The following is a 23,274-nucleotide window of genomic DNA, read 5'->3' as shown; positions in this document are numbered from 1 at the left end:
TTATATTGGGTTTGCTCTTCATTAGCAAGAGACAATGAATAAGGTCATACTGGTACTTCAAAGACTTGAACAGTCATCATTATAAATGATGAAAAATGGTATTTTCTTTTGGCCAAAGACGAGAAGCCACAAATTTTCAGCTGTACTAAAAAATCAACATTTTGTGAAGGGCAGCAAGACATTTTATGCCGCTGCCCCAATTTGTTTCATCTGTCTAATACGCTACCTGGGGAAAGCTATTCCAGTGCCACCAGAATATTCACAGTTAGTTAGAAACGTACAAAATCTTTATCAACTGGTGGAAAAAAAATGTTCTGGAAAAAGAGGGAACACTTCTTGAATTAATGACCCTACTTCCAACCCACTGGTGATATTCACATAGGCTGAAAAGTCCTTGAACAGTTCAGGAAAATAACACCAGTATTAATTTCAACATATTCAGGAGAAAAGGTTAAGACATTTCACACAATGGATTAAGTTTTCCATCTCGCAAGCCCTCAGTGTTGCCTGCAAGTTTTCTTCATGTTCATATTTAAGCTAGTTACTGGAGTCACTCCAAGAAAATACTTAGCTAGCATAGCTTCTGGTTATTAAGAAGGCGAATTGTCTCAACATGCTAATGCCTATCACTGCTATTTTATAGAAGTACAAATAAAGGTGGAAAGTAACTAAAAAGTAGACTGTTTACCAGCATGTGCTACTTTCATACTACAATGAATTAAAGTTATCCAAAAAAGGCAGCAATGCATACTTAGTGCCAAAAATGGAGATTATTCTTGACTTCAATTATACCCTCAGGACCCAAGAGGTAAAGTTATTTGAGCATATATTCAATTACTATTAGCTCAAAAGCAAAACAAAGCACATACCTAAGTTACCAGCTCCCCCACGCATAGTGAAATTTGTGACTTTCACTTAAAATAAGGAGTCTCCTCAGAACCCTAGGCTTTTGCTGACCTTCTCTCCCTAAATAAAAATATCAATCCTGCAACACAAAGTACTTACATTTTCCAATCCATCCAGCTCCCACCTGCCAAGGAAAAAAAGAAAACACCAACATTGGCTTACCATATCACAAAGCAAACTTTTGGTAATGTAGGGACCCAAAAATATACTTCAGAACAAACCGAAGATTATAACAAAATCTCTGAACTACTGCTGGTTGTATTTAGCAGTTTAGTTAAGCACTGGAACATGGGCGACATAAAACGCCAACAAGATAACAGCTTCCATCCAATATGAGCTATCAGTTTGATGACAATACTTGTAATGTACTCCATAACCAAGTAATTCATCGTTCCTGAAAGTTGCTTTCTGCGTTTGAATGATTTACAAAACAAAAACTTCTGAAGTAGTGGCTTTGGTACCTTTTCAAACTTAGAAATGTACAATAAGAATTGTAACAATCAAATCAGTAGTATTTTGAGCACACACCAGAATCTGACAAGGTTGTTACTGCCTGATGTACCTGCCATATACAGGGTCAACATTTCTTTTGCCTATGCCGAATATGTAGTACCTCACATGATAATTCAGTTTCAGCAAAGAGGTTTAAGGCTGGACAGGCTAAAGCAAATTATTGATTTCAGGGAACAGCGTAAAGGGAGGGAAAAAGGAGAAAGAAAGAGAAAATAAAACAATTACCTCAAACAGACTGCCATTCTCCAAACAGCTCTCATGGCAAAGCCAAACAACTAAGGGAGCAACATACTCTGGTTTGAAGGCATCGACCAGATCTAGAACAAATTGAAGAAGGGAATCACAAAATAGAAGTACTGTGTGATCTCACCGAATTATTCTTACTCAAACACCTTCTGATGAAGAGCGGAGCCAGGAAGAACTTAACCAACAGCATTCTGCCATGAAAAGAAAGGGCAAATTAAACATTTGAAGTTTCATTAAATACGAACAGCTTGTGAGATGTGTGTATGCCTCCAAACCTAATGACCGGTTCTCACCAGACACATGAAAGACCATCTTATCTATTGGGAACACTATCATGTGCAGACTGCAAAGCCAGGTACCTTCCTAAATTTCCATCCAACAAGCAGCCTGAAACAAGGACAAGCCAGCTAGACATAATCCTGATGAAGATGTACCTGAGCAATTTCCCTTTTAATCTGCTAGTCAGTTATAAAGAAAAGATAGTACAAAAAGAATTGCAGCAGCTGAATATTTGAGAAACTTCCCATTTGGAAACATTGATATTTCCAAATGAGATACTGGGAATTATCAGTCCTGCTAAATTTATATATCAATTGTATTTTGACATTTTCATTGTTATCTGGCACAAGAGAAAACTATCTGAAAATGGAGATATTGTCATGGAGCAGAGCATGGTTGTCCAGGCAGCTCTTACCACATATTCTATCCCCTGTCTGAAAAGAAAAAACAACTTTGTTTAGTTTCCTTTTTCAGCTTTTAGAATATTATTCTTTCAAAAGCAATAGATACATAGCTGTTCCTCAGCTAAAGGTCAGCAAGCATTTTCAGACACACCTTGACAGATGAAGAGCTAGCAAAGCTGAGCATTACAGGTACTTCTTGAATAGCGAAGCTGAAGTAACAGAAGTTCCTTTCTAGAAGTTCCCCAAAGGTAAAAGGAAATTGAACTCCCATTTAATATGGCATCTTCTAAGTGCCTAACAAAAGCCTTAGGCTTTTCTAAAGTATTCCACTTCATGCCACACACCACTTAGTCTCAAAAATTAGCGCTAGACTGCTATCACTTATGCTATTAATCCACTGCTGAATTAAGAAATACATGGCAGAATTTAAAAAAAAGATACACAAAAGATGCAAACTACATATAGAGTTCTAGCAAGAACATCAGTAAGCGGGCCAAGCTGAACATACGAAACTCTGGCAGTGCTAAAGCACAGGTGTGTGCAGACACCTAAAGATAAACAGGAAAGTACTGATAATTTGATACAAGATATGAAAATGTTTTTGAAGTTCTGGTGTCCAAACCTTTTAAGAGTATTTGAAAAAACTGGACAGGGAGGGAAGGAGAAAGGTAAAAAATAAATGATCAGAGCTGTAACTCTCTTATAGGGAGACCAAAGGATCTCACTCGCCTTAAAATGACAAGAAAGAAAACTAGCAGGTGGTTTTATCACTGTACAGAAATATCTTCAGGAACTTCCAGCTACTAAACTCCACTTTATGCTTCAGGAACTCATGGCTGGAAGTTTAATGTATTTGAGTCTTCTGTTGGTATGTTCAATTAAATCCCTGGAACCTACAACCCAAAGAGGTGCTAGATTTCCTGATCACTTGGATTATTTAGACCAAAGCCAGGACGCTATACACAGAACATATTTAGAAAAACAAAATTATGCATTCAACCTATGCATAACTGTATAAAATATATTACTCTTCAATTTTTGTGTATCAGTCTGATTAACATAATGACTCCCCTGGCTTTGAAAACTGCCTATCACTATGGAAAAGAAGGGCAGGAGGGAAATGAAATCGGCTGATTGTAGAAGACTTTCAGAGGGCAAATAGAACAGGCTTCCTTTTGCAAATTCTTTTTGTTTCTTCTGGTCATTTGCCAAAGTAGTCACTCTATCCTAAATTTACACTTTACACACAGCTTTCTCCTACAACGTTCTTTATACTGACTTTCCAATGCAGTGCACTGTTAAAAACCTGTTCAAGCATTCAAAGATTAGTAATTGTGCAATAAAGAAAATGATAATGTATTAGGCAACTCAGTTCATTATTATCTCCCACTGATCATGAAATGAAGAAGTACATACATGACATGTTGTGCAAAAAATGGTATTTTGCAATTCGACAATATTACAAGTGCAGACACTTTATGCACATACTTGATACCACATCTCATGAAACAAATAAGCCTTTCCACTGCGTAGATGGATCTTAGAAAAGACAGTAATTAAAGAGCTTTGCTACATGAAACTGTTTTTGTGAATTACAAAAATTGCTCTTAACTTGTGGCAGAAATTCAGAATTCTTTACAACAGAAAAAGTAAGTTGACAGGTCAGAGACAAAAAGACAGTAGAAATAATGAATTAGCAGTGGATGAAATGTAAAGGATTTGCATCTTCTAAGAGATGAGAAAGTTAGCTGTGCTTCAATTCACTGAAAAATGTCAGTACACATAGAACTTAAATGTTTCACCTTGTGGCATGACAGTCTGGGTCAGTCTGGATCCAGCAGTAGGAGCAATTGTGTTGCAGTGGATGTTATACTTCCGACCTTCAATTGCAATTGTGTTTGCAAGACCCAAAAGGCCAAGTTTTGCAGCACTGTAGTTTGCCTGACCAAAGTTTCCATATATTCCAGCAGCTGAAGAAGTCATAATTATTCTTAAGACAGGGGAGAAGAGAGAAAAAAAATTCAATTATTTCTTCAAGTTGTTTAATTCTACACAAAACGTTTTCCACCTTTCACATCACAGTCTCTGTATTCCACAAAACAAAAGCCTGCAAGTAAGAAAACGTTGTCTGTTGTTTTCACTAAAAAAGATGGGGTTTTTATATTTAATTGATAACAAACATCTCACAAATCCTGAAGCGTTGTCATGGTAGCAGAAAACTAACAAAGTCATGAGTCTTTTTGAGTCATACTACAAAACTAAAATAGACATTTTATGACAACACGGTATGGCATAGAGAAAAGTATTTTAGTTTCATGTTCTAACTGCACTTCAAGGGGCATTATTCTTATAAATAACAAAGAGCTTCAGCAGTCAGAAGAAAATTATTTTATTGAAAATCACTTCACCTTAATATCTGCCTGGTAATATGTAAAGATGCATTCTTACAGAATTCACATTCAAAGAATCCTAATGTGCGTTAAACACACGAAGGAAGAAGACAGCGAAGTCTTCCCCTTTGCTGTCCCATAATATTATTGCTGTGGAGATGACTGAACTGCTCTCAAGAAAGCTCTAAAACCACTGCAGTGCATAGCTGGTTTGAGGCAAGAGAACACTGTGGCTGCAGCATGTCTTCTCATAAATTGGAATTCAGAGAGAAGGGTCTACACCTTCACTTTTAAAGCCTTATCAGAATCTGTTCCAATCTACTGTAAACACACTGCGTAGCTGGGATCAAAATCTGTGTCATTTTTATTTATTCACCTCAATTTGACTCCTTGTTGCCACCTTCTTCATCCTAATATGAGTAGACAGCCAACCACTAGAACACCCCCTCATCATCACTGGTTAGTTAGCCTCCCCTTGCCTATTTGACAACCCTCCTCATTCTCCTCCCCACCATGTGAGCCCTAGAAAACAAAATGCTCAACTACTAAAAATACGCTAATAGTTTATGAAAACATCGGTCTTAAAAACCAAAGAATGAAGACGGCACCTCTTCTTAGAGCTTTCCTCTTCCTTTACCCACCCCCACCAGCCAAGCTGGCATTTCTGCACCAGATTACCTCCTAACCCTAATCCAAAACACCCCACACCCACAAAAAAGACACATTAAACCCAGATTCCCCTACCTGCCCCCATCCCCTGATGTATAATATTGCATTCACCTACTTACCCCATTACATCACAACTCACTTAAGCAACACATCTGATGCATGCCTAAGTCCATTCCTGTGCAATCAGGCATGTCCTCTCTCATGTGCTCCACTTTCAAGGCATAATCGAGCAATGGCACACCTAATACCTCCACTCCCCTGACCTAAAACCTATAACCATGATAAGTTATACACTACTGACTCTGCTGGATATGACAGTGCTCCAAACCATATTCTGATCATAATACCTCTATTCCTTCCCACCAGGCCGAGTTTGGGTATCAGGTTATCTATTAATTGTCCTTCTCACATGAAATCCACATCTGCCATGGCATATAAGGCTCTACATGTCTAACTTCAGGATCATTCTTTTCCTCTACACCCTTAGCACAACTTGCTCTTTTGCACCTCTGGTTCCTCTGCCAGGGCCAAACCTTAACTATTCCCTAAACCTTGTCTTTCAATGAGTCATGTGGTAGGTGATTTATCAACTCTTCAGTCCATGATTGTGACATTTCCTAGTTTTAGCATTTTTGGTTCCCTTTTGGGTGGGGGCAGCTTCAGGCAGCCCCTCCAGTGCACCGTGTAAATACAATCTATGAACTGAGCATACAATGGCTGGCGGCCTGATTTTGGTCCTCAGGAACTACTGAACAAGACAGCTGAAGTATATGAGGAATCATCTTGACACTGATGCACTTCGGTTTCCATTTATTTATGGTGTGTCCACTTCGTTCATGTTGCTATTTGATGAATGCTTGTAGGACATAATACTGACAATAACACAATGGTTTAATCTAGATAGAGATATGTGTTACAAGTACTGGTTCAATATGATCATGATAAAGAAAGCTACAAAAGCTGTATAAAGCAGGCATTTTGTAGATGGCACATGTCTATACATAAAACTGCAGAAGCACCCACTGGCACTGTTATCTGAGCAAATACAGAAAAGGAACCAAGGGAAGTGTTTTCCTAAATGGATGCAACTCTTAGACTTTAGCCGTAAATTCTGCCTACTGATCTCCTCCTCTACCCCTACAGTTCAGTTACGTGGATGAGAACGTCAGTCAGTTTGGTCACAGAATGACAAAGAAGATCATACAGCTTTCAGCATCTGGGTATAGCTATTAAGATTAATTTAATCATGGCAGTGTTTCGGTAAGGAAAAACAACAGAAGTGAAAAAACTTAAAAGGTCTGAACTCACTGCACTCTGTCAGTTTACAGTAACACAAACAAAAACAGCCTAGAAACATTTCCACAGCTTCTAAGACAAGTACCTTTGTCCAAAGGGGAAAAAAAAATAAATCCAAACCCAACCCCAAACAAAAAAGCCAAGATCCACAAGCAGAACTGCATGTACCTGTCATTTGAATAGTAACGAGGAGGAGAAGAATCCCTCAGGTTTGCAGTAACATACAAGTAACAAACATTTCTAACCAGTCCTCATGAAAAGATATGGTAAGTTCCCTAAAGACAGCTCCTGTCTGCAGCATTTGCATCTACATGGAAAAAATCTTTTCAACATTTGGCTGGAGAGGCACATAAGGGGGCAGAACTCAGAAGGGTTTAAACATTTGGACTGATTTTATTTCATCTCAGTAGTAGTGAAAGAAAAGGATGCAAAACTTCTCCCTCACTGTCAAGACATGCTTCAAACTGTTATACCCTACTGAAAAATGAAAAAAGACAAACTTTTACCTGCCAAATTTCTGATTTTTCATATGATTCCATGCAGCTCGGGTGACCAGGAATGATCCCCGCAAATGAATTCTATGAATTATATCTAGGAAAAAAGTAATGTTGGTTTAGTAATTTCAGGACTTTGTCTCTCAACCTGAAATACACCACTTTTTTTTCCACGTGACAAAAACGGCACTCTCTTCACACTAAACTATTACTAAAGAAGTAGAGGGCTTTTTTATTATTATTATTTTCTTATAGATCATTTTGAAGTGCTTGCCTGAACATACATTGATTATCTCTCCTGCCTCGTGGTTGGGGCTCTCCTGTACAGAACTGACAAGCACTCAAAATTCCTGTAACTTAAGCACAGCCAAATAAAGACTACAGAAGCTAGTCCATCTTTGCAAAAGTCTGCTCAACTGGCTTATCATCACCTACCATCTCACTGAAGGCTCCCTCAGTTCTTCTGTCCCTTGGCACACCAGCTTTCCTTCCCTCTGTTGTTAGTTCTGGGTCTTTTAAGCCTGTTTAGTATTCAGCCAGTCAGTGCTGGTGTTAGGAATATGTTGTCCTCACAAAAACTATTCTGTGTGCTTCACATGGCTCTTTTTTGTATTCCACTCAGCAACAAGGAGCGGCAGCTAGAGCCTTTCTTCCCCATTGTAACTACATATGCCTACCATGATTGCAGCACAGATCTGGTTTGCAAGCTGAACACAAGCATGTTATCACTAAGCTTTCAGGGCAAAGGATAATTCTCTAATCTGGCACAGACAGCCTTCCCCCACCTTCTCTTCTTCCTTGTACCAATGGGAAGGATGTACTTTTCATCTCTCCCACAGAAAGTACATTTTTGAGTTTGTCAACTTACCCCAATCTTCATTACTTATCCGAACAAATGAACGGTCTCTTAGGATCCTAAAAAGCATAATCAAAAAAACAAAACAGAATAAACAAGCAAAAGATGGACAGCTGTTTAACAGCAAAGTGACAGCCCACAATCAAACATGAAAAAATCATCAGGTTTACTCACCCAGCATTGTTTATAACAATATCTGCAAAAAAAAATAAGATTGCACTAATAAAGTACAAGCTTGTTTCTATTCTTCTCCCACTTCTAAAAATATATATATAGACAAGAACACTGTACACATATATCTTATTATTATTCTATAGCTCCTTGACCCAAATGGTGGAACTCTACCATTGGACAATAATTACAAGACAAACTACTTCAGTAGAGGCAAGTCTCAGCTTGCTAATAGAACAAAGCCTGACAGGGAAGTATAGCTGAGAAGAGCTGGCCACCTAGAACACAATACCTGCAAGATGCAGCCACCCTGCACAGTTCTGCAGCTTGCTTTGAATTCCAGAGTGCTCCTAACTACACAGTCTGCGCCACCATCTTTGTTGCAGTACACCCAAATGATAACTGGAAGAACCACAGAGTCACAGAGCCACTAAAGCGACCATAACAATTTTTTGTCAAATATTTAATTTGGTTCCTGTTGGCTTTGATCATGTGTACTTTCAGCCATTTAACCCTGAGTTAAAAATCACATAAACTTCACAATTAAACAGTGGTGAACATACAGTAAAGAGGAATATTCCCTGTTAGATAAAATAGCTCAAGCTTTTTTTTTATTTGTGTTAAATCATTTTGATCTTCACATAGACAAAAGAGCTTCCAAAACACGACAGAGAATCTTCTGACTCTTCAGCAACATTATTTATCCTAATTTTATGCAGCTCATTATAATACTTGATTACTTGTGCTTTAGGACAGAAATTGTTAATCATTACTGAACTATCAGAATTCTGAAGGGCACAAAAAGAAGAATCACACATTAAGCTTTAAACTTCCACTAAAAAATTCCAAAAAAGACAGAGAAGTTGCCCCTTCCAATTTAAAGTGGAATGTCCCTGATTTAGGTTTCAATGACTAAAGGCATCAAGGGTTACAGTTCTACTATGGTCACACTGTCTTCATACACTTGTCAATTACATTGTTTATAATGGCTCTGCATTTGCAAACAAGTTCCAACAAGAATTAAGTAACTGTACCTATCCTCCCAAAAGCTTCAAGTGCTGTCTTCACAAGCTTTTCACCATCTTCCACCGAATCTGTAGGAAAAAAGTGTGAATTTTCAAGTAAAATTAACTGGATACACTGCAGTTCCAGGGTATTAACAACTAATTCCATGGAGCTAAGAAAAATAAATTGTGTACAACCCCAATATAAAAGAAATTCAAATGCAGCCATTATTTGCATGTGGCCTAAAGCAAATCCCACACAGTAAGTCTAAATGGCATAATGTTTGCCATTGCAAGAAAGACAAGAAGCAAACCAAGTAAGAATCATCCATTCCCATTTTGCCTCTAACAACTGCAGACAGACAGTTCCTTAGTATTTCAATGTTTAGAAACTATATGAAAAGGTAACTACTAGATGAGTTTAAATTAAAAAAGCAATTTATGCACTTGCTTTTAGCATCTCTGTCTCCCTACTCCACATTACATTATACCTATTTAATTTACATGACATTGGCAAGCTGGCAGTAGTCCTTTATTAAGCAGTGTCAACTCTTCATTCAGCAGGTCCACTATTCCTACAGATAAAGCATTGCACTAGTCTGGAAAAATAACATACCATAATTGGGTACTGCTTTTCCTCCTTTTGCTCTGATTTCGTCAACAACCTTGTCAGCCGCTGAGATGCTCTTGCCATATCCCTTGAAATCACTTCCAAGATCATTCACTGTGCATCACAAAGAAAGGAATTTTTTTCTTGTTAACACTCAGACTTCATGGTCTTTCCTTATCTTATTATCACAGTGAAGGTCATAAGGACTACTAATAAAACCCAATGCATCTGGATCCTACTGAGAATCTCCCATGATTTAAGAACAGTAAGTCATACTATTATTTTTTCTAAAAAAAGTAGTACGATACAGTATCTCTTTTTAAAATAACAAGGGAAACAACATTGGTTTTTTTCCCCCTCTCTCCAAGATACATTCAACTTGCTTGCCTTGCCCAGCACACCCCTCCAATTGTGTTACTGTAGTTCAGCGATTAAGATCAGGACTACATACCAATCACAGGTGATTAATTCTGGTCTCCTGTCAAACTGTTTTAGCTACTGCATGAACCGTAAACAAGACTGAGAAGACTTTGTTCCTGTTTAATAGAGTAGCTGAAATGTTACTAGTAAAATTCCCTATAGAACAGATCAAGGAACCTGAACAAAGGGAAAAGAGCCTGTTCTGGAGCTTCAGATCCTGCTCCAGTGGGATAAGAGGTCCATCTGACGTAGATGGCTGCTTTGCTCCCAGGCTGCTCTCCATACTGGGGCAGGCATCATTAGTGGTAGCTGCATTGTATCATCACCACAGTCTGCTGCATTGTGGTATTTGCATGTCCCACAGTTTCATGGAATTCATCACAGGAACAAAAACACCGCAAAAAAATCCATACACACATTATATTTTGACAAAAGATGTAAAAAAATGGTAAGAAGTATGTTTAAATGGGTGCCAAATGAAACTGTAAGAAAACCAGAACTGACTGACCATTTACCAGCAACACTGGTATTTTGCTATGAAGTCTTTTGCTGCGGTAAACTCCAGCTTTGTGCCCTCCAACTTTTTGAAGCCCTCAAGAAGCCAGCCATAGTGAAATCCACAAAATAAGCAAGATATTCTTGCTGGTCTTGATGACAAACAGCAACTGCAAGTCTGCTGTATCAAAGGAATAAACCAATATTGTGCCCTTTTTCTTTTTTTTTTTTTTTTTTTTGTTTTTTTAAAAAGGGAATTAAAAAAAGAAAACTCTCCATGTGAAAGGGAACATAACTTCATTGCTTGCAGGACACATGACACAATCATTCTCCATTACGCAGACCAAGAAAATCTCATCTGGACTCCTGTATTCAATTTTTGTGTGCAGCACTTCAAAAGAAATGCAAGAAGACTGCAGAAAATCCATATGAGTAAATGAAAATGCCAAAGCCCAGAAGTGGACCATGTAAAGAATATGGGGGGAAAAAACCCACATAAACAACAAACCAAACCAAAGAACCACCTAGTCTGAAGTAGGAAGAATTAAGACAGAACACGACGATATGCTCAAGTACATTAACAGATTGATGCAAAAGGAAGAGACAAAAATCTCCACACTAATAGATCATTATCTGACAGTTTCAACATGCCGCTAGCACAATTCAGGTGAAATATTAAGGAAAATTTCCAAGTTTAGTTAAGCATTAGAATGGGCAACATGGGCAGACCGCTCAGTCTGCAACATCAAAGGTCTTTAACATGACATCAAAGAAAAAGGAGTCAGGAACAGTACTAGGATTTCTCATCTGTCCTGGGAAAGAAGATTAGGCAATTTTGTGGTAAAAATTTATACAAAAACATTGTTAGTCTTGTTAGGACATTACAATTCTCTACCAAAGACATGCTTATATATGTTTAACGTTCACTTCAATAGTAATTTGCTGATAAAAAGCTTTATTAAATATTAGGGAAAATTTTCCAGAGGCAGCAAAGTACCTTAGGCTGAGTGTAGGCGCTAACAGTTGTGAAGCAAAAATGAGTACACAAGAAAGAACAGAGCTATTCTAGGACTGAAAATCGTAAATACACAGAAAGAAATGGGGAAGTAGACAGAAAAAGCTCCCATGTTGGGACCCACTAGTATTCCTTCTTATAACATACCTTCATTTCCTATGTTAAAAAAAAGGGAACTTGTTTTAAAGAGACTTGCATCTTGTATCTGCTTTAGTGAAAAAAATTCAAATTTTAACACAAGTAACTTCTCAATTCTTTAAAGTCAGAATCATAAGAGAACAAAAGTAAGAAAAATAAATACAAGTATTTAGAGGTAACCGCAAAGCACTGCTACAAGAAGGGGCAAAATGAGGTGCATTTTCCAAAGGGCAATAAGAAGTTTCCCTTACAGTCAGTTCTTAACTTACTGATTTAGCTATTGTGCAATAAGGCCACAACAAAAAGAGTATTAGCTGTGTCAGGCAATACAGCATTTCTTTCAGATTATTCTGGAAAGGCAGAACACCACTAGCTACACACAGTCAATACAATTAAACATTTGGGCTGCTTATAGTGACCTAATTTTTGGTAAGAACTTGAGATGAAGTATTCATGTTCTTAGTAAATGAGGTAACTATCAAAGGTGGTAACTACCAGAAAAAAAAAACTGAGATTTTTTTTTGTCTACACACAGGCTTCGCAGTTTAACCAATAAATCAAAACCCAACAATTTTTATGAAATTTTATAAACTGAGATTGGGATTTTTACTAGAAAGCTAAAAATCAGTGAGTGAGTTCTTGTCTGTAATCTGTTAAAAACATTTAACCTTAAACTTCTCAACAATACCTGTAAAAGTTGATTCTTAGGCAGTCAAATCATAGAATCATTTTGGTTGGAAAAGACCTTAAAGATCGTTAAGTCCAACCATTAACATAGCACTGCCAAGTCCACCACTAAAACAGATCCCTAAGTGCCACATCCACACACCTTTTAAATACCCCCAGGGACTGTGACTCCACCACTTCCCTGGGCAGCCTGTTGTAGTGTTTGATGACCCTTTTGGTCAAGACCTTTTTCCTAACATCCATCCAATCTAAAAATGGCAATGCAAGCTCCTGGAGAATGTCCAAGAATATAATTTGACCTTCAGAATTAGCCTGTGATACAGCATATTGCACAGCTGAATATTCCCTGAAGAAGGTTTAACAAAATGACTACGAAACTATCAGAAAACTTTTACTGGGAGCTATCCGGCACTGTCATTGATACCAGATGGCTATTCTGGTTGACACACTGCAAAAAGAAACAATACAGTGTACTGTCAGCACATTCTGTGTTTTCTGGGGGCTACTGATACTGCATAACATTCCCATAACTTCCTTCCTGGGGAAAGGTACTAGAAGATAACACATTCACATTTTCAAATGGACATATTAAAACTTTCTGAACAGTATTCACCTAAGACAGCACCTTCTCCGGCCTCACTGTAAAGACTGGTATGCATGGACGAAAGTCCAGGAAGTGATCCGATTCAAACTAGCCTTCCAGCAAAGATAAGCTCTTGGACAAATTCATTTCATAAGAAAATAAAGCTTAGAAGCAAAATTTAAATAGCAAAAGATAAAACAGAAAACCATTAAATAACAAAGGTTACTGTCTCAAAGGGCATGGACTGTTGAATGCACCTTATGTGAAAAGGCAAAGGTTATTGTCTAGATCAAGTTAGTTAACATGAAACTTACCAACTACTGAAGCTCCTCTTTCGGCAAAAGCCAGAGCATACGCTCTGCCCAAACCTATTATAAAAAAAAGGTTAAAAAAAGAAAAAAAACTCAGTTTGTCTCCTGGATCACAACTCATAAGAAAAAGCGACACAAAAATTAATTGCTTAAAGAAAAACACACCAAATCAACACAAATACCTTGAAAGTTCAAAGTAAACTACTATTTCCCCCAGAAGTTCAAAGTTCCAGGTAAGTTCAAAACACAAAAGTAAACAAATAGGTAACTGTAGATAAAACCACCAGTCAAGAGAAAAAAATCCCTATTCTTACTCTTTCTTACTGCACTCAACAGAACCATCAGGGAAAGCTGTCTGCTGCAGAGTTTGTATTTGTGACAGAAAAATACATTCGTAAGGCAGAAAGTTTAATGTCTTGATGTAACCTTTAAGGAGGGGATGTTTCAAGTTAATTAATTACATTCTAAGTGAATAAGATACTTCCCTGGTTAAAGTCAGTCTTTAAGATTTGAAGAAAAAACTGAACAAAATTTAACTGCGACTGAAGATGTACTGACAAAACCCCTCCAACTATCTGCACACAAAGAAATCACTTAATACCACAGTTAACCAGATGCATCCACAGTTTATCCATCATAACGGAAGACTGATTTTTGCCTCACATACAAGACTCTTGCACCTTTGCTCTGGCTTAGGTTCTAGGTATGTTGTACATCAGTTAATTGTTACGACAAATGATTTACAGAGATATTATCCACTGTACCAGGCAAAAGCTATTGAAATCAATTATGACGATCAGTTTTTTCTTCCAAAAGAAACTGAAATTTGAATTATCAAAAGACAATCAGTCAGAAAAAAGTTTTTCAGCATCACTTTGCCCCTCACCAAAACTTTCAAAGCCAGCTCTTAAAAGAAAAAATGGGGGGGGGGGGAAGCCAGAACTGTTTAGACTGTTTTGAAACACACAAATCTCACACCAAGAGTATCACAGGTGAGGTGCATATACATCCACTGCCTAAAGTAACCCAAGTCCAAGAAAACTTTTTTTTTGTTTTGAAAAGCCACACAACTTAGAACTGTGGCCTCCTCAAAGCCAAACAAAACCAAGACCATTCTCAATTGGCAAGCAAGGACTGCATGCCTAAGAATCAAAACTAATAAAAAAAAAAAAAAAAAGCAGCAGCTTGAATTGCTTAGACTATGATACTGCAGAACAGGCAGAAACAGAATTTCATGAGGGGTTTGCTCAAAGTGGAAAGAAGCTACTGTATTTTTAGATGCCCAGGTATGTCAAAAAACAAATCAGTGATCCAGATGTTTTAGACAAATTCCAAGCTCTGATCTGTTCAGCAGCATCCAAATCAAAAATCAATGTTGACAAACCATGCTATTAGCAGTACAGTCTAACTACAGTGCTGTAAACTAAATAAAAACAAGACAAGACCTAACCTGAAGTTAACAGGGTTTCCCTTTATCCTGGTTTAATTTTTATCAACCCACTTATCAAAAAAAACCTATTGTGAAATAAAACATCCAAGGACAGTTTTCTCTGTTAACAAACAGAGAGCCTGCAGTTTTTGAGCAGCCTGCTACTAGAAGTACAAGGGTCACTGTACCTACTTACAACAAGCAATTTTTGCTCCATGCAGTGCTTTTTAGAAGCTTTGTTACTGTCAAAGTGTCTTTGTTTTGCTGTTACCTACGGTTTTAACCTGTTCTTTGGTGAGACTTGTTATATACAGTGAAGCATATAAATAAAGGTCTGGTAAAAGCTGAAAAGCACCATACAAAGATCTGGCCTCAATTATTCTCAGGTTTGTCACCTCCAGGTGATGTGAGTGGACTGTTCAGTGCTTTCCACAAAATCTCATATTCTTAGTCCACAAGACATCACATAACTCAGGCCCCCAAAATGACTCCTCTGGCTATGCGCAGCTCCACAAAAAAAAGCAAAACTTTACTGCAGGAAGGCAGAACCTTCTTAGAGGGTGGCAGAACAAGCGGCTTTAGCAGCTCATGACAACTACAAACTTTGCGCCTCCCTCATCTACTCAGCTTAGATGGTCACTGGAAATACCAGAGAAGACGAAGGTCAAATCATGCATCCAGAGGAAGAAGGAAAAAAAAAACAAACAAACAAACCCAAAACAAAGCAAGAGAAGAAAAAAAACCCAAACCACCAAACATCAACAACCAACCCCACACTGCAACAACAAACACAAAACTATTTCTTGGCAAAACCAAGCATTCCACCGCAGAACCGCCTTCCCTCGAGAGGCCGGGCCCGCGCCCACCAACAGCACGGGCCAGCCCCGCTGCCGGGAGGCGTGTGCGTCCCCATCCCCCCGGCGGCGGGCCGCCCCCCGCAGGCGGGCAGGGCAGGCAGGGCAGGCAGCCGGCCGCGGCCGCTTTCGGCAGCGGTGCTGGCACAGTCGGGCCCCCGGCACAGCCCCGTGCCAGGGCACGCAGGCGACAAGCGTCAGTCACCAGGCCCAAGCAAAGCCGTAAGGAATTAGGGTATCAAAGCAGTACACGGAGCACACCACCGGTACGGACCGGTGTGAAGCGGCGCGGCTCCTCCCGTGTATTTGAAGGACAGCGCAGCACGGGGCAGTACTCCCGCGCGGACCTCCAGCAGCGCCGGGCTCGGGCCGGCAGCCCCGCGCACGGCAGGCAGCACGGCGGTCACCCCCGCACAGCCTCGGCGCTGCCGGGCGGGGGGCGGCACTCGGCCCGGCCTGCCCCGCGGCGGGCGCCCCTCTCCCGCCGCCGCGCCTCGCCCCGCCACGGGCTAAAACCCGTTTCCAAGGGGCGAAGCCCTCACAGAGCCCCCCGGGTCCCACCGGCGGGCACGGTGGCACCTGTCAGGGCCGAGGGCAGCGGCGCTGGCGCGGCGCCCGGCCTCCCCTAGGAACCAGCCGCCTCCTGCGGGGGGACGAACCCCCCCGCGCACCGCGCCGCGCCCCGGGACGGGACAGGACAGCGCCGCTCACCTCCTCCGGCGCCCGTCACCAGCACCACCCGGCCGTCAAACCGCAGCCCCGCCGCCATGGCTCTCCGCCGCCCTGCGCCCGACTGCGCAGCCCGCCGGCCCGGCACCGGCTGGCAGGGCAGGGCGAGGCCGCGCCGAGGGGACACGGCGCATGCGCCGCCGCCGCCCCCTGGGAAACGTAGTCTGGGCTGCGGTGTCGGCCCGGCGGCCGCGGCGGGGCGGGAGCGGGGCCGCGGCGGGGCTCCGGTCCCGCCCGCTCTCTGTGCTCCCGCACCTCGGCAGGCAAGGCGAGCTGCTTGTGAAATACAGGCATTGCGAAATACAGGCGGGCCTGTCTGCCCTGCTGCATGGCGGGCACATCGCCGCAGGTGTCTGAAGATGCTGCAGCTAAGTAGGGTGGATCTCAACTCAGGCAGCCTGAATGTAGACATCACGCCTCCGCTTAAAGTTGATCTTTATTTACGGCTTTTATTTGTGTGGTGGTTTGTTTTTCTGTTGGGTTTTTGTTTGAGGGTGTTTTTTGTTTGGTTTATGGTTGCTTTTCTTTGGCTTTATTTACCGTTTCCCAATTCAGATCACTGCTTTCAGCCGTTGCAGCCCTGGGTGTGGGAGTTCTTTAGGTTGAGCAAGATACAACGCAAAATACATTCCTTCTCGCCCCCCCGATTTTTGCGCTCCCCCCCCCCCCCCCCCCCCGCGTGGGAGGCTGCACCGCCCTCCGGCCCGCCCTGTGAGGAGAGGCTGGGCCCACCCTGTGCCGGCTGCAGCCAGTTCCAGCCAGCTCCAACCCACCCGCAGCACGGCCGGGCCCTGCAGGCAAGGTGGCGGTGCCTTCATGAGGACATACTTGAGAAAGTGTTAGAAACACTGCACAGCAGCTGGGAGGGAGAAGCCTGAGAAAACAGAGCAGCGGCCCTGCAGCTCCCCAGGCCAGCGCCACAGGAGGGGCAGGGGGGGCTCCAGGGGCCGCAGCAGAGGTTCCCCCCAGCCCGTGGTGAAGCCCACGGTGAGGCAGGCTGTGCCCCTCAGCCCAGGGAGGCCCGTGGTGGGGCAGGTACCCAGCTGCAGCCTGTGGAGGCCCACGGTGGAGCAGATACCCAGCTGCAGCCTGTGGAGGACCCCATGCTGGAGCAGTTCTCCACCTGCAGTCCATAGAGGCCCACAGCAGAGCAGGTTTTCTGGCAGCAGGTGCGACCCCGCAGGGGACCCACGCTGGAGCAGTCTGTTCTTGAAGGGCTGCACCCCATGGAGAGGAGCCACGCTGGAGCAGTTCTTGGAAAAGCTGCAGCCCATGGGGGCGAAACCCCAGTGAGGCAGGGGAACGGTGTGAGAAGGAAGCTTGCAGGGGTGATTGTGTCTCGTGGAGCCAGCTGGTGGGTTACTTAGGAATGAACATGACTATTGATTGTGTCATTGCAGGCACGGTCTAATATGAGACCGTGTCATTTAAAATGTGATTGTATTGGAGTTTCATAGGGCCATTGCTCTGGATCTTGGCAGTAGATTTATTTCAGACTTTCCCAGTCATACCCACACAACTCAAGTGATGACAAACTTTATCTGAACTATGGGCAGGGATCTTACGCAGCTGTTCCTTCTTACTTGCTCACTCTCCTGGCTGAGAGCACCATAAGCCTGAGCCTCTGGGAGCTGCAAACTCCCTGCTTCTTTGCATTGTCTGTCTTAAATTTAGGAGGTGCTTGGGGAACACCAGAGGATGGTGTAAGGAGTGCCCGGAATTCAGAGCAACTGACTAGCTTATTTGGTTGGGGAAATCATCTGGATACTTCCTCTGCACAGATGAACTTTAATTCCTTATTAACCTTTCTTGTAAGGTTTGTAAAGTTCAGATTATTTCTGGAGCTAGTAGAAAGAAAAATTGTTCGTGTTGCTGGAGATTATATCCTTGGCTGCCAAATGGTTTACTGTCTGCACTAAAGGAAGGTGATAGGTAACCAAGTGATAGCTATTTGGAGACTTCTAAACTAGAAGAAATTTGCGTTTCTGACCTCATATAGTCTGTAACATTCACTCCTTTAGAAGTATTAGGAATCAAGATGTATCGCCTGTGATTTTATTACATGGAGTTCAGTTTCACCGGAGAAATTGGATTGAATACTATAATTGCAATTTACAGTTTGGGCACTAGAGGGACCATTGTGCTACAGTAAAACTGACAAATTTATCTACATATATCTACATACCACAAGTAATGAAATTCTTATACAACGAACCTTAAAAAGGCTCACTCACAGATGGAGTCAAAGGGACACTGCTTTTAACACACAGTGGTCTTACTTCTCCAATAGTTGCACTGGTGTGGTGGCATTCCTCTGGCTGTATAGGCACGTTATTCATATATATAGGAAACTACAAGAAATTGTTCTGGAGGCAGGTACAGGACAAATAAATGGTCTACAAGAAATCGTAAGTTTTAAGTGTGGGAAGTGTTGTTGAATGTGCACAGAAACAACCCCTTGCACTGGATGTGTGTTATTCTGGCACTGTATTAATCAGCACAAAATAGCCTCATAACTAGTTACGCTTCCAAAGTTTACCTATTTCATTTGAATGCAGCCGAACTCAAGAGCTATTTCCCAACAGTAGGAGGCCCGGTGCAGTTCGCTGTGTATTGCAGAGAGACTGCAATACACAGACAAATGCAGACAAAAAACATGTGTCTGTACTACGCTCCACAGTAAGAGGAAGCTGTTTCCCGGGAAAGCGGAGCTGTGAGTCAGTTCGCGACTGCTCTTCCTGAGGAAGTAACAGATTGAGCTCATAACCGTCGGTGAGCTTTAGTTCAGCCTCGACACTGAATATTTTGTTTATTGTTGCTACCCTGTGGGATTGGGCTCGCACGTGGGAAAAGGAAGGGAAGTCTACCGGACAAGAGCAGTGCTGGCTGCTAGGAGAGCCACCCGGCTTGGCCCCGCCACAGGGCCGTGACACACCGTGTACCTTTAAAGGTACAGTGCACAGAAGAGAGCCTTGCACTGATGCAGCGTGTAGCCAGCGTGCTATCTGCTGAGTGTTGGGTACTCTTACTCGCACGTGTTTATTAGAAGTGTTAGGGGCATGTTTCTGTACTGTCCAGCAAGTTTAGGATGTAATTTGTTAGGGTAGGGGGATGCCCGCAAACAAACAGCACAAATTCTCAGTCAACTGTGCATACACTCCTGGAAACATCTAGTTCAGACAAAATACAGGATCTAATGCGGTCATTCTTACACCACCAAATTTATTTGCTTAATCCCTTATGTAATTGTATCTATCTAAAGCAGTATAGTTCTGTGTACATGGCTATAAATTAGTCCTAGGAGAACTTGGTTCATTTTTGGTGCTGGTTATGGCCTCTTCAGTGATCTTGAACAGGCCATTTCAGCTTTAGACTTTCAAGTTCTGTAGTATTGCCTGTCCTTTTTTTTTTTTTTCTTTTTGTTTTTTTTTTTAAGAGGATGGGCTCTTCAGGGGAAAGGCTCTGCTCTTGAATTTGTCTGGAAGCTAGTAGTCATGTGCCCCAAGTAAGATCAGACCCTGAGCAGGCCCTGAGGTATTTCTATAGCACGATTTGTTCATTAGGTAGCTAACAAACAGGCCTTCTCAACAAGTCAGAATCTTTCATAGCTTCCTCATTTTTGTGCATAGACTGGGATTAGAATCAGCAAAGAGCCCACACTTCAAAACAATACATAAAATTGAAGTTTCATCAACAGACTTTTTTTTTTGAAAACACAACGGGAAGAGCACTGGAGTGAAAGTACATCATGTTTATATTTTATTTTTTTAAGTTAAACCTGTCTGGTTTTAAACAGATCCAAAACAGAACCACTCAGAATGGAAAGGGGTTTGATGGGTTACTTTAACAGTCAGAACTGATTGGTCCCAAAGTCATACAGCTATCAGAAAATATTTGCATCAGTCTGAAACAAAGTATGAGGGCAAAACACCACTACTGTTAACCAAAGCGGGGTGAGGTTGGGTGGAAACTTGAATGGAGTAGGTGTCAAGCCACACATTGATAGCAGGTGTCCAACTTTTGAATGAGTGAGCTATAATGGGAGATTAATAGCAGAATATCCAGATTACAAACTCAGCCAGACAGGGCTTAAAGTGGTTGAAACTGGTAGCAAAATAAGTGAGTCAAAAAGGAAGATCAAGTCACTTTATTTGGTCTTTTAGTGAGCAGTGTGAACTAACATACAATTGTCATTAACTCACTTATACAGCAGGCTTTTTACACCAGCAAATATTTGCCAAAAACCCCAAGCAGAATCCTGTAATACTGAGTATGATTATGGTTTTTTCTGTTACGCTTCAATGCCTAGAGCAGGTAAATTCTTCGATAAACAGGGAATTTTCATGTTGTGCAGTAAAATAAATTTGGTTTATGTTCTAAAGTAATTCTTTTTTGACTAACAGGTTAGGTAATCGGGGGTATTTTTGGCTTTGCCTCATTTATAAACTTGGGTTTGCATATTTTGTGGATACTGTAGAAGTCTTAATCTGACTGAAGAAATGTTTTCTACTGTCTGCTGCTATAGATGGTGAGCACCTTGGAACCTTTTTTTCAGGGTGAATGAAAGAATTGACTGCCTTGCTTTTACTCTGTTTTTCAGTATTACTAAAAGATCTGTTTGGACCATAAGGCTCATTTTTCAAGGCTCATTTTATTTGTTTTGTGAATGGTTTTGCTCACAGAGATTTTTAGAGGCATTTTTCCTGGGAACAAAGATTTATCTACAAATGTGAGGAAAGGGGGCAAACAGATGTTTATTGCCATGACCGACGAATAGATATTGAATCCATTTTAGAAACTGTACCACCCATCCCTGAACACTACAAAAGTATGGCCTACAACAGATGGTACTTCCCCACAGCCTTAGTGCTGTAGAAGTGCCCTGGATTTTGAATACATCAAGTTTTCTCCTGTGACCAGAGAGGCCTCATGTGCAGCCAGGTCATTGTCCCCATTTCCTTTCTCTCTGCAGCCATCCTCTGGCTGCCAGTGCAGAGAGGTCATTGAAAGGTCGCAGCCCTGAGCTGGCCACAAATGTTCATCTCATACAAACCAACCGTATATCCCAGCTCACCCGACTAATTACTCTCCCAGTGAAAGTGGTTAGAGAAAACTCCTTTGATTAGGTGTAGTATTTTATGTGATAGACCCCCTCACTGGTGATAGAACCACCCCCCACCCCCACGCCCCCGGGGAACTCATCATAGCTAGCATATAGTGTTTTTATTGGTTCTTCTCACCTGTAGAACAGCAAATAGTATTTCCATTCCAACTTGCATTCTTCCGTGTTCTTTTATTTTCCTCTGAGCCTACAGCAGTTATTACGTGGGGGGGTTTCTTGCCACTGAGTCCACTGTATGTCACTCCTAGAACCTGCAAAGCAGCTTGCCTGATGCGATGTTTAAGAACAGCCTACTCTGTAGTTAAGAGCAGGTATATTCTTATGAACCAACTACAAATGTAAATGCAAACATTTTTGTAGCTCTCGTCAACAACCCACATCACAGGAGGTCTCATCCCCGTTTTGGCAAGAAACGTTAATTTTGGCATTTGTTGCACATACCACTCAATTAAGTGGAAAATCCATGCTGGGGGCACAAGCAGAGCACTATGGAAACTCTCCATTTTATTCCATCAGAGACCTAGGGTTTAAGGGACTCTGAAGCCCTGGGTCAGTCAGGGCTTGGTGGACTGCTGAGCTGGTATGTAGGAACACATTAGTAGAACAAACTCACTAAGCAGAAAGTAGTTGCTTGTGCACATATACAGCTTTGAAAATACATCTTGTGCAGGTTAGAGAGGTGCCAGCAAAAGGTTATGGTGTTGCTCCTGTAACACAACCACTCCATTTTATCCTAAATGTTTCTTCATGAAAAATCCATTAACTTGGTCTCCTTGAAGGCAAAAAAAGGAGAATTAAAACCACATGGACTACATTAAGAGGTAAAAAGACTAGCATATAACTATATGTCGCATTCTGCAGAAATCAGATGGATACTGGCACCACTACCAAGTTACGGGTAAATAGACTCTGCAGATGAGCTGAAGCTTTGATGAATAGATGGAAGACTTGAAATGCCTCCTGAGAAAACTGATTCAGTGCAGTTGCTTCCTGAGTTAACAGCCATATTGAGCTTTAGAACAGCCAAAAATTCCAAGAGGTTCTGCTCATAGAATAAATCAGGCAGCTTCTTTAATAAACAGAAAACATACACACAAGCCACTTTTAAACTGTGCCTCCTAAAACAGCCCCTTCGCTCAAGCTGCCACCAAGGGCGTTATAGAGGTCTTAATCCCAATGTTACAGAAGCTTTCTGTGCGCACAACAGCACACATATTCATTCGCCCCAGATAAATAGCAGACTTCCAGTTGTCTCTCAGGAATACCCACTCTGCCAGCTTAAAATGCAAATGAAAGCCAAACACCACAGGTTCAGCTTGACTATATTATGTGGTGAGAATTCCTCCCCAACCTGCAGTAACGAGCAGTTTTAGTCAAGAATACGTGAAGTATGCAATAGCCCACTGAGAATCAAGACGGGTAGATGGAGAACAGCCGGTCAAGAAAGTAGCAACATCAATGCCTTTTCCTGTAGGAGCCCCACCCCTTCAGCACTTGCTTTGCTTATCAGGAATGAGGTGGGAAGTCTGAATTCCTCAGCCAAGGTTCTCGCAGCTCCAAAGAGTAGCAAAAAACTAGTTTTCATTGATACTGTTTTGTAAAGGGCGTCCTTCCCTGTTTCATATTTTGCAGCATGAGTTCTCAATTCTAGCT

General features: G+C 41.5%; 1 protein-coding gene across 1 annotated transcript in view; it reads right to left on the bottom strand.

Annotated features, from left to right (window-relative positions):
- The window catches only part of HSD17B4 (hydroxysteroid 17-beta dehydrogenase 4), a 67,994-nt gene extending 51,358 nt beyond the window's left edge, over nucleotides 1-16,636 (bottom strand). The window contains exons 1-10 of the mRNA XM_055790440.1: nucleotides 16,482-16,636; nucleotides 13,491-13,544; nucleotides 9,845-9,952; nucleotides 9,259-9,318; nucleotides 8,228-8,249; nucleotides 8,066-8,112; nucleotides 7,210-7,294; nucleotides 4,151-4,338; nucleotides 1,645-1,736; nucleotides 1,006-1,030 (exon numbers count right to left, since the gene is read on the bottom strand). Of these exons, the coding sequence (XP_055646415.1) occupies nucleotides 1,006-1,030; nucleotides 1,645-1,736; nucleotides 4,151-4,338; nucleotides 7,210-7,294; nucleotides 8,066-8,112; nucleotides 8,228-8,249; nucleotides 9,259-9,318; nucleotides 9,845-9,952; nucleotides 13,491-13,544; nucleotides 16,482-16,539 (739 nt within the window). The 5' untranslated portion in view covers nucleotides 16,540-16,636. The remainder of the gene's footprint in view (nucleotides 1-1,005; nucleotides 1,031-1,644; nucleotides 1,737-4,150; nucleotides 4,339-7,209; nucleotides 7,295-8,065; nucleotides 8,113-8,227; nucleotides 8,250-9,258; nucleotides 9,319-9,844; nucleotides 9,953-13,490; nucleotides 13,545-16,481) is intronic.
- Nucleotides 16,637-23,274: the final 6,638 nt, after the last annotated feature.

This window comes from Falco peregrinus, chromosome Z (genome assembly GCF_023634155.1).
Source record: "Falco peregrinus isolate bFalPer1 chromosome Z, bFalPer1.pri, whole genome shotgun sequence".
In the NCBI taxonomy this organism is placed as follows: domain Eukaryota; kingdom Metazoa; phylum Chordata; class Aves; order Falconiformes; family Falconidae; genus Falco; species Falco peregrinus.
This window is presented reverse-complemented; position numbering and strand designations above follow the sequence as displayed.